General features: G+C 40.1%; 1 protein-coding gene across 1 annotated transcript; it reads left to right on the forward strand.

Annotated features, from left to right (window-relative positions):
• The first annotated feature begins 872 nt into the window (after nt 1–872).
• LOC139931817 (protein phosphatase 1D-like) lies at nt 873–10710 on the forward strand. The gene is made up of 7 exons (XM_071925422.2): nt 873–1496; nt 3222–3450; nt 4997–5121; nt 5223–5404; nt 5805–6032; nt 6406–6493; nt 8237–10710. The coding sequence occupies exons 1-6, from the start codon at nt 983–985 to the stop codon at nt 6487–6489; spliced, it is 1362 nt and encodes a 453-aa protein (XP_071781523.1). The 5' UTR covers nt 873–982; the 3' UTR covers nt 6490–6493; nt 8237–10710.
• Nucleotides 10711–12009: the final 1299 nt, after the last annotated feature.

The following is a 12009-nucleotide window of genomic DNA, read 5'->3' on the forward strand; positions in this document are numbered from 1 at the left end:
CCCGCCTATTAGACATTTGACCCCGCCCCATTCTGTGCGCTGCAGCGAGTGGCACTTGAATATTTCACAGGTCAAGCAAAGCTTAACGCTGCCTTCAAGTTCAGCTCAGAAGCTTTCCTCACCGTGTTTGGCACTCGCAAATAGCCTACGACTTGCCGCGCATCCATGCGGCTTGAGCCAGAAAATAGACCTTGTGATGAAAGCAGTTTTTGGTGGCTGTTGTTTTATTTTAAAAATCAAGTGGTACAGAGCTACTTTGAGCTGCAACGGTTGAATAAATGCATGAATAAATAGGAGAAAATGTATATGAGGAGTGGAATTTATGTTTTTTGTTTTTAATTGTCACTCTGTTTTCATGACTTTTCCTAAAAAATTGCTTTTTTCTATTCAAATTCGAAGTTGTTCTGGCGGTGTTATTTTCTTGCCTTTCTGAATTTATCCGTCTGCATTTTGTCCATATATTGGTTGACCAGTTTAAGACAGGAATAAAAGCTGAAAAGAGGGTCAAAATTTGTGACTCGCTCCCTCTGTCCTCAGAGTCAAACTTAGAAACTTCACTTGAGTAATCAGAGTAATGGAATGGCACGTAAAATGGCAGTGGGGATTCTCCTGAGAGGAAGGGCCAAGGGGAAGTCGAGGGGCATGCAAAAATCAGAAATTAAACGGTTTTCTATTTACTACTTTGTTGGGTCGTTTATATCACCCGTAAATTCCGACAGCACTTGAAGGTAGCGTAAGCGTCAAGCGTACCGTGCGTAGTTGCTAGGCAGCATTTGCCAAGGTTGATAGGTGGAAAAACATGACGTCATTACGTACAGCGGGACATTTATGACCCGTCGGAGAAGATAAACAAAAAAGGAAGGAAGCCTTCGGCAACACTATCGCGGCAAAATTGGTTCAAATATTTAGCCTGCAAGCTACTGGTTAGCAACTACATGTATCCTATTGTTGTTTAGGCAGCTAACGCTAGGTTTTCACAATCATGGACGACACAGTAATATTTCGTATGAGTGCATTTTCCGAGCAAGGAGGGAGGAAATACATGGAGGATGTTCTCGAGATAAAAATCGAGTACGAGCCGACGCCGTCACCAATGGAAGATTATCTAAATTCGCAGAGACATGGAGGAGGGGAGGCAAAAGCGGAGAGTGAACCCACCAAACAGACTGCAGAAGACACACTCGGTCATACTCCCGAACCTGCTCCAGTTTCTGCAATGTGGGTAGAAAGTCTATCAGAGGAGAACAGCGAGACCAACGGCACATCGGTATCAAACGAAAAAGTCGCAGAGCATACAGTCGACACTCGGAAATCTGTGGCGTTTTTCGCTGTATTTGATGGCCACGGGGGTCGAGAAGCAGCACATTTTGCAAGAGATAATCTGTGGGATTTGCTGAAAAGGCAAAGGGGATTTTGGTCGAAGGATCACAGTGAAGTGTGTGCTGCCCTTCGGAAAGGGTTCATTGCCTGCCACCACGCAATGTGGAAAGAGCTACGTAAGTCAACAAACTTAAGGTTACATGCACTTTTCTTGCATACTTGGACAAATATTAAGTCATATTTGTTGGTCATAATCCTTGCTGCCAAAATGTCTATAGAGGGTATACTGTGTCACAGCTAGTAATAACCTGCTCAGCCGGTATGACGACGTCCAATCCTCTGCCAGCTGTCCCATCCCATGCATCTGCTGCTTAAAATACTCATTTCTAAACACCCAGCTTTTCACTCTCAAGACAAATCTTCCTCAGACAAATCTTTTCGACATAGCAGTAGAAGGAATGGATAAATGAGAGAAATGTTTTAGGACCTTATGGAAATTTCAGAAATGGTTATTAAGGAGTTTTTAGGTCTAAACGCCACTGACACTGTAACCTGGTTTATTCATTCGCCCTTCAGTGGAAACCTCTAGCTCAATGGTAGGCAAACCTGTTTCTGTCATCTGTACTTTCTGCTGGACTAAATTGAGATAACCTACCAGCACCAGCTAAACAGATTCACTGAACCAGAATTATACAACTTATACAGTAACATTGTGGTTATTTGGGGAGGCAAACATGACGTGGTATCTTTCCATTTAAAAATTATAAAGAATGAAACTTGTGGAACCTCAAACATTTAATACTGTATTCTAAATCCTCCAGATACAACAGCTGAGGATGATCACAGTTTCCATCACCAAGTTGACTGCACTACTATACTAGATGTGCACATTGTAGGCTATCTGTGCTGCCTCTATTCAATGCCTGGTTCCTGGCCATTATCTAGGGCAAAGATGTCAGTGGCTTGATACCCTCATCCAAAACATAATGACCTTGTAGGACATATTACTGTTGCAGTTTGCAATGAGCATCATACAGCCTCTCGGCAGGTGAGTCACTGGTTGCTCTTAAGGCCACAGAATACTTGCTGCAGAAATGAATTTCAGCAGGTTTAAAAGGACACGTTTGTGAAAAAAGTGCCACATTGGTTTCAGACTCCGCAGTGAGCATAGATTGCCTAGATTGAACTAGTCGAATTCTTCGCCCCCCAGTGCGCGACTGTCTGCAATTGGTTAAAACATCACATGATTGGTTGTGTTGCCTTGTGGAAAAGCATTTCCTTTTCTGGTCCATTGCTTTTGTTTACATGTGAGCTTGAGCTTGTTAGAGGATATCTGCACCTTAATGATTGTTCAAATAGCAGTCATATTCCCTCAGCCACCTTTGTCATTCTTTCATCGCACTTGTCGTTATTGTAGTTTTCTAAGCTATTTCTGGTTTCCCTAGTTTATGGTTACCTCTTTAATCTAATTGTGCCCCACTGGCGTGGAGTGTAAATTAAACATGAGTCCAGCAGGGCATTTCACTGCCTTCTTCACCAAGTGTTTGTCTTTCTAAAAAGCAAAAACAATGCTTTTGTTGGGACAGGAACCAGCGTAGTTCAAGGGAAACATTGCCTTAATTCTAAGAAACCTTATCACACCAAAATCTAAAAAACTCCACTCTACTGGTGTTGCCTTTAATATATTGTTGTAGTCTTGGGGTGTTGGATTGATACATTTAAAGGAGTTTGAAAATTATGCTATTTTGCTTTTCATATCCCATTATTCTCACCACTGATACTTGCAACACCATTCCCTTTTAAACTTTGAACAAATATTAATTTGTTCAAAGTTTAAAAGGGAATGTAAGGCAAGTAATGTCAATCATTTTTAAAGATTTTTCCATCTTTTTCTCTTACAGCTGAGTGGCCAAAGACTCTTACTGGCCTGCCAAGTACGTCAGGCACCACAGCCAGCGTGATTGTGATCCGGGGTATTCACATGTACATTGCACATGTCGGGGATTCAGCAGTGGTGGTTGGGGTGCAAGACAATGACTCTGATATCACCCTCCGGGCACTTGAAGTCACACAAGACCACAAACCTGAACTTCCTAAAGAAAAAGAGCGGATTGAGCGACTGGGTGGCAGGTGAGTTGGGGGGGAAAGAACTTCATATAAAGTGGACTCTCCATTGCAATACTCATGCATATAGCGTAGAATATGTCTTTCACTATTAGACTACATTCAAGTCTTTTTCAAATTCACAAGAAAATAAAATACCACTCTTCCAACACTATATGAAAATACAGAGGGTGCAGTATTCAGCAGGCGTGTAGCAGGATCAGTATCGTACAGGCTCTGATGCATGAGCTCGGTATCAGAGAAGTGCGCCTCTGCTAAGCCCCAGTACTCATGTGAGGCTGCCCGCCCCTGCATTGGCAGGAGCTTGGAGTGCGTACTGTTGAGCTGTTTGAAAATGACAGAAGTGCACTAGTATTTGTAGTATTTGTTTAGCTTTGTATTCCTTGCTCAGCTGACGTAGAGGCACTTTATTTGGTTACTTTGAACTAACAGTTAACAGATTACTGTACAAAAGACATCGCAAACCAAAACGAGGATAAGTTGTCGAGTGATGATGTGGGAGCAATTAAAACAACACAAGTACTCTCCAAATGCATCACTCTGGCTGGCCGACCTTTCTCTCTAGTTAACCTTGTCAATTTCGAGTGTCTGCTGAATGTTGTAGAATGTTGTATTCCATTCCAGTTTCCCATCAGAACACTAAAACACAGATTTGCTAAAGTTTTGTGAAGAAACACATCCACTGCTACAATCGTGATGTCTGTATCTCAGCAGTCAGCTTCACAATCAATGTTTGAACATCCTTGGCTTCTCTCGTATGTCCCCAATTAGCCTAACTGTTAAGGAGATGCGTAAGGATTTAATTCAGCAGAGAGTAGTACCTATTACATGGAGAAAAGCCATGAGCATAATCGGGGTTCTGTGTGAACGGAGCAGCTGACAAGCTAATCATGTTTTTTTGTTTTTTTTTCTTTCAAATTTGACTGAAATGTTATTTTAATGGACAATAGTCTAGTAATCTATTTAAAAGAATATTATTATTTACTGAGTATTTTTGGGAGGTTAATTTCTGCATTTTGTAAACTTTATTTTCAGATTTTCAGACATACAAAAATACCACAACAACAAACAGATTAACAAAACAGGAGACAGGACCTAAGAAACTTATGAGGAGAGGACAGGACCATAATACAAGGTCCTCCCAAATGAAAGAAAAATAATGTACAGCCGTTATCGTAAAGATAATTTCTGCATTTTGAACGTTGCAAACCCTTTAGTGTGAAATGGAGTATTCCCATAGGACATGGAAGGCATAACAATGATTTTTCATGCGCTGTCACTGTTGACAGATAAATCAAATAATGCAATAATGTTTCATCCATGGCAGCTAGACATTCTGCACCTCTGTTACCACATAAAAGACGGGGGCCGCATTTTGTCTTTCCACAGTTTTTAAAAGCTGGTATCTCAATTCACAAATTAAGCATGAACCTTGGAATTCTGTGACGATTCATCACGGCAGATTTGTTGAGACATTTTGCTTTATTTTCAGTCTGACTTAAAAATGTACCTATGCACTGAAATTTGTCGTGTCATGCTTGTGTAACTGTAGTGTAATGAAGAAGTCTGGGGTGAACCGTGTTGTGTGGAAGAGACCCAGGCTGACCCACAATGGCCCTGTAAGGAGAAGCACTGTCATTGACCAGATCCCCTTCCTGGCCGTGGCCCGAGCATTAGGTAAACAAAGCAGCCCTGTCGCTGGGATCGGTGTGCACAGAATTAGACTGTATACTGTATTATTCATCCAATAATGATATCTTTTCCTTTTCTCTCGAAAGGTGATCTCTGGAGCTATGATTTCTACAGTGGGGAGTTTGTGGTTTCCCCAGAGCCTGATACCACCGTGGTGACCCTTGACCCAAAGCACCATCGCTACATCATCCTTGGCAGTGACGGGCTATGGAACATGATGCCTCCTAAGAATGCTGTCAATATGTGTCATAGTCATGACAAAATGGTGGTATGTGATCTTGCAATATCTACCTTTTAGAATGCCATCCATTCTTAATTGAGTTTGAGCAATGGTTGCACAATTCATCATGTATTTTTGTATCGCAATTTGAGTTTCTACAATTAAAAACAGAATGGTGGGATACTGGCAATAATGAAAGATTTCATTTCATTTAGAATTCCCATTTAGGTCAAAAATAGTTAAGATTTTGATCAAAAAGATTTTTAAAAAGTCTAACAAAATACGTTTGTTTTTCTAGCAAAATAGACAGAAGTATTATTTTTGCCATGGTTTTGCAGCCATTGTTTGAGCCTAGATGGGATGGGTTTTACAGGAATTGCAATTCCAACAAAGTTTTATTAAATGATCATTGTCCTTCAGCTGTTTGATTTCTCTGTTTGCTCCCAAGGGACCAAAGGGAATGTCCTGTGCCACCCGGTTGGGATGCACAGCCCTTTTGTTTTGGAAAGAGCGCATGCTTCGTGCAGACAACACAACAGTTATTGTCCTGGCCCTGCAGGATCGCGAGGGTCCGCCTATTCCTATGCATCGAGATGAGATTGTTGTCGACATGGCTATGGGAATTGATCACGTTCCCTTCCCAGGAACCCCTTACAACACATGTAATGTTGTAAAGGTCAGTGCTACTGCCTTGTTGCATCCTCCTTTTGGAGTGGATCATCAGGATCGACCATATAGCACAATGACAGATGTTTTCCAAATGCGGAGTCGGTCACTGTTAAATACCTCAAGACCACCCTTGCAATGGAGCAATATACATAACTGATTTGGTTTTATTCAATGTATTTTTATGTGTCTTTTATATTAGTCCAGTTTTTATTTGTGGTTATTTTGTTTGATACTTTTCACCAGTTAGACTATGAAGGCGATGTAGCCCAATTTCAGCAGCTCCTTAGACACAAATAGCTGTATGACTGAAGGGCACACCAGTGATTTACATTAGTGGACCATGAGTTTACCAAGTTACTTTTTGTTTTCGGGGCCAACAGGCGGAAGAGGAGGATGGCATGTTTTATGAAGAAGATGAAATATATGGAGAAGAACATGAGGAGTGGACATGCCTGGAGTGGTAGTGAGGTGACTGCTCAGTAAATGAAAATGTATCAAAGTGTCAGTAACACAGCCAGCCAATGAACTAACCCAATTTACTGTTTATCTGAATACTTGAACAAGGCCAGGCTCCTCTTGTTGAACCTGTTGGCCAAAACAATTCTCAGGTATTTGGAGATCAAGTTGGTTAATGCAGAAATAACAAATACCTTTACAGATAATTACAGCTGCTTAGTCTTTTCTATTTAGGCAGGTTAATATTATTAGCTGTAGTAGTAGAGGAACAGTAGTAGTAGTAATAGTAATTGTAGTAGTGGTATTCTATTCTGATTGAGGAAGTTTTGCTCATATAGATTTAAATAATAGTTACTTGAGCTGGAGGAGACTTCTGTCTTTAAATGTTTAACATTTTGTTCTTGTAATATCCACATAATTTATGAGAGATTGATAACCTGTTCACAACTCAATAACTGTCTTTTATAAGTTAAACTTGGTTATCATCAGTGCCACCTGAAACCTTCATCTCACTTCATAGTTAGAAGTCTGAACGCAAGATGCTGTGTCACAGGCGCCAGTATAGGGAACCACTTGCCCACTGGATAATTTTATTATATAAAATGACTCAGTTGAATACTAAATTCTCAGCAACTGGGAGGTGGGTGGAGCGAATGCCTGGCCAAAGTGCCCACAGTTGAAGTAGTAGCAACACATTAAAATAACCCTTCTGCATTTAAACATTGATCAATATTTCCACCGTTGCTTACCTCTACATTCTTGACATTTTTTGAGACAATGAAATTACTAACTTGTTTATTGCTTATTAAAAAACAAATGTCCTGGGCGTCCTGATGGCTCAGCTGGCTAAGGTGTATACCATGTAAAAATAGCAACATTAATGACTAGCTAGCTCACAGCTGACATGAGACTAGAAAACTTTTGTTGCAGGGTCTCTACCAAGGGTTGTGCTATTTCCTAGAGTAGAAGTAAAGTCTCCATTGCATAAGAGTCTCATGTCGTTAATGGGATTGGAATAGTTTTGATCCAAGTCTGTCCCATGGGTGTTACCAGAGAAACGGATACTGCAAAGGACATTTGTTTAATTTTGCTAAGTTAATTAACACTGCCAATGAGAAAACACTAACCAATTCCCTCTACATACCACACCCATGGCACAGTGTCTTGCATTCAGTCTTTCAATTTAACTTTAGAGAGAGAGAGTAACTGAAGAGTAGGTGCGTTTTTTCCATAATCCTTTTAAGAGGAGAGGGATTTTTCTTTGGGAGGAGAAGATGACTCTTTGATCTTTCTCCTATTGCCTCTGTGATGTAGTGATACTTTTGATAATGCTGTAGTAAAAAAAAGCTTTTAAATAATAATAAAAAAAAATCAATGAATAGATACAGGCCAGCTAGAGAGACAGCTCTGAGTCTGTTTCCAGTTTATCAGTTTTACATGACCCAGATTTCTCCTTTGATTTGACAGTCACATCTGTCTTTACTGTCTATTCACTCCACATTGTCACGTGTGCATGCAGCCTGCACAAAACCCATTGTAGATCTATTTAGGTCTTGCTTAATTTGAAATTGTTTTAACCCATTGTTTATTATCATGAGGCTTTGCCTATTTGTAATATATTTATAGCTTTCATCTGTATATGTCATATTTCTTTAGACTGTTTCAGTGGCAAGTTGGCAAAATTTATTTCATTTAATTCCAAAAGAAAAAGTAACAGACCCAACAATTGTTTGATTTGCTGTTTTTCCCCAGCAGAGCCATGCAGTGGATGCTCCCTCCCCGTTCAGTGAATGCAACGCAACTCTGGAGCAGAGGAATGGGTCGTGTGGAGCTGCTTCCTGTGCCACCTCACAGCTCTCACCTGACGCTGACGCTCTGAGGGCCGCGCCGCCCCCCTCAGAGGGTCCCGTGAACGTTTTAGAAAATGAGGACTCAAGAACTCGAACGGACTCCGCCGCACCTACTCCTCTGTTAAAGAGGCCTCGTCGTTCTCCACTCAGTTCCCCCGAGCTCAGAACTCCTCGCCGTCGCCTCGGCCGGTCCCCTAACAAAAGTTTGCGCCGCAGGACGCCTCACAGCAGAGCACACAGTGAACAAACCCGTCGGAGGCGCGCTCAAAAGAGACAGAAAAGCTCCTCCGATGTACGCAATATGCTACCACAGCACCACAAAGCTGCCTTGTGTGCGTGCTGAATCTTGTCTTGCAGAAGAGGCGAAATTGCCATGAGACTAGGACGAGGATCTGCATCCGTTTGCCTAACAATGCATCATGTCGTACCTGGTGTGCAACAGGCCTATTCATAGATTATGTATACTTTTATAGAAGGTTTTTTTTTTTTTTTTTGTAAATATGTGAGAATATAAATGTTTTGTCCCTGTAATGTAATTTTTTTAAATTCTTTAACATGAATTCATTATAATGATTGGTGTTTTTTGCCACCCCACCCCCTCTTTAAATATTAGTTTTTGGGGGAAAAGTATGAAGATTTTAAAAAATATTGGATCTACGCAATCTATTTTCATACCTATAAGTATGTACAGTATATCCAAAGGACATATTTTCAAGATCTTTAATCACTAGAATCTGAGATCACTTCAGGTCACCCGTTAGTTTAGAGTTGTGACGCATGCAATCTTTGAGTTTAGATCTTTATAAAATAAATAATTATTCTGGATTTTTTTTTTTACAAGCGTGGGTCCCATTACATGTCAGTCTTTCCTTGATCTGGGTTAATACCTCAGACCAGTTGTTTGGCATCTTTCTCTTTGGCTGAGACGGTTCTCAGAGAATGTGTTATGGTATAATGGAAAAAGAGGATGCTTTGGTGGTTAGTGTGGTGTTTTCATCTCATGTCATGGATGTTGTTTTTTAAATTCTTAAGCTACATGCTCAGCTGCAGTGGAAGGCCTTGGTAGTGATTATACAGCCCAAAATGGATAACAAATGCCAAATGAACGTTAAAATATGACAAGCAATGGTCTGAGGTTAGAATGGCATGTTAAGAATGCTGGTATTGTTTTTAAGTGTATCGTATTTGTTTCCTATGTGTCTTTCCTAATGGCCAATTGCGTACTGTCATGATCACGTTTGCTACTACTCAGCTAATTGGTATGTCTGGTATATTAGCTTGCCAAGAGGTGTTAATGGTACTTTCATCTTCATTCGTCAAGTCACTACCTTTGCAGGCATTACCGTTCATCAACCTTTGGATGTTATTATTTTTAAACCCTTGGCCTTTCGAAAAGTGTATTTGTTTTAAATGGTAGAACCAGAGGTACATGTTTTAGCTGCAATGGGTGTATATTTTATTTGAGAAATGTCTGAAATGTCCACTGATCATAAAAGCTGAGATCAATACATTTGCCTCAATGGAACGTGGTCTAGAATTGGCTTTTCCCTTGATTTTTTTGTTTGTGTTACTTTCCGTTAATTTTATGCTCATTCACTGGGCGGTAACACAGCAATTTAAATATGTCTTCCTCTTTGTTCTCACAATTGTACACTGTATTGTTTACATCCATAGCTTCACATAAACACTGGAGGTACCCATGGCAAATAAAGTGCCCGATTTGTCGTAGATTATGAATTATAATGAAATTCCCATGTGAGTGAGCAAAGTTTTAACTCGTATTGATATGGCAGCCCGGTTATTGCTCCGGCTGATGTTTTTGCCTTCTTTGTACATAAGGCAGTCTTGGTTGCCTTAGCATAAACGAGTCTGAGGTGCTGTTCACGTTTTCAGATTGGGAGCCCAAACGGATAATAAACATCTCTAAAATCTGCCACTGTAAGAATAGCTGTGGCCCAACATCAACCATGAATCATGCACCGTCAGTTCTGCTTTACATGCACCAACACCATTGTACCATTGACACTGCTGAGTATTAACTCTGTTCCATATGGTCAATGTTTTCCAATTATTTTAAAGGGCAGTTTGTTGATTTTGTACAGTACATCATTATGCAATAGTAAGTTTGTGCAGTACATTATTATGCAAAACAGTAATTGGGTTTTTATTGAGTCTGGCATGCTCAGATCTACTCTGTATGTTGTAAAGTGTCCAGAGGTGATAGATGTTAATGGACATATGTGTTGTTTTGAAAATCTCATCACTATTTCTGGCTTTACATCCACTACACCCAGTTTTCAGGACTAACTGTATTAGCTACCTGCCTTGAAAGTGACTGGATATCTGTGTGTGTTGTAATAAAGTTTTCATTTTTCAATTGGTGTTGTTTATGTTGTTGATGTTTATAGAACAAGAGTGGATGACTACTTAAATTGATTTACATGAATTAGTAATTTTAGCTTGTTTCTGTTTACTAAGGTAACTTGCTGATTGACTGTATGGCAAATATATATGTAGTGCTGTGTAAAATCTTGCCTATAGCTGCACTCTAGTTTGAATATGTATGTAACAGAAAATATATTTCCAGTTAAGGCAGTCTTTGAGTTGTGACTTGATCCAGTAGATGGCAGTAATGTAAAGGGATTAAACATAGCTGTATCTTTGTACTGACTAGACACTTCATTACCTTGTTACATGTTTTCTTAATTCATCAGGAAATTTTACATATGTCTAATTTAAATCCATAGAGCTATACCACTTATATAACAAATAGCAATTAACTTGCCTACTGAGAAAATATAGAGTAGGGACGTATGGCTACAACCATTTTGTCTTATTTATGAAAACAAAACTAGTGGAGTCTTACATCTTACCTCTTAGGTGGGGTAACAAGTTGGATGCACAATCAACACAAATTTGTGTTTATTCAAAGAATCATTGCATGAAATAAATGTTCCTCGTCTTGATTACAATCTAATCTTTGACATTTTTCATGTTTCATTTTTGGCAATAGGAGGCTTAACAGGAGGTGCATCAAATTCCCAGATTAAAACCAGCTATGGCTGCCACTATGTGAATGTCAGATTTAGATTACTGGATCTAGGTTACTTTAGAGTGGCTTCAGCAACGCCTCTGTCCACACCTGGAGGATAAAACTAACCAACAGAGAATTATTCTCTTTTGCAATAGGACATAACAAAAGCAAGAAGAGCACATTCCTTTATTGTGTAGCGAGTATGTGATCTGTGTCATTATAGGGTCTATGTTCATCCTGACCGTCCAGAAGTACAGTATTGGTCTGATGAACTGAAGGAAATGTTTTTTTGTACTTGACACAGGCTGTAACTGACTGGACACTCCTTTTACAACCCTGTGACATATAGGAACATATTTCTTCTCCGACCCACAGCCTGTTTCTGAGACATTAGATCCATGATAGCAGTGTCTTGACTTCAATATTTCATTGACTGTCGGCCTAGCATCTGCTGACCTGCCTGACATGCTGTTGACAGTGACAGTCTGTCACTGCACATCAGCCAGTGGAGCATCACAACGTCCAGCCCTTGTCCCCCCACCCCCCCACCCCCCTCTTATTTCCTACAAATAAGCATCATCACAGCAGACTAGGAAACTGAACATGACAAATATAGGTACACTTCTCTCTTTGCATTCAAACAA

The sequence above is a fragment of the Centroberyx gerrardi genome, chromosome 11, assembly GCF_048128805.1.
Source record: "Centroberyx gerrardi isolate f3 chromosome 11, fCenGer3.hap1.cur.20231027, whole genome shotgun sequence".
NCBI lineage: Eukaryota > Metazoa > Chordata > Actinopteri > Beryciformes > Berycidae > Centroberyx > Centroberyx gerrardi.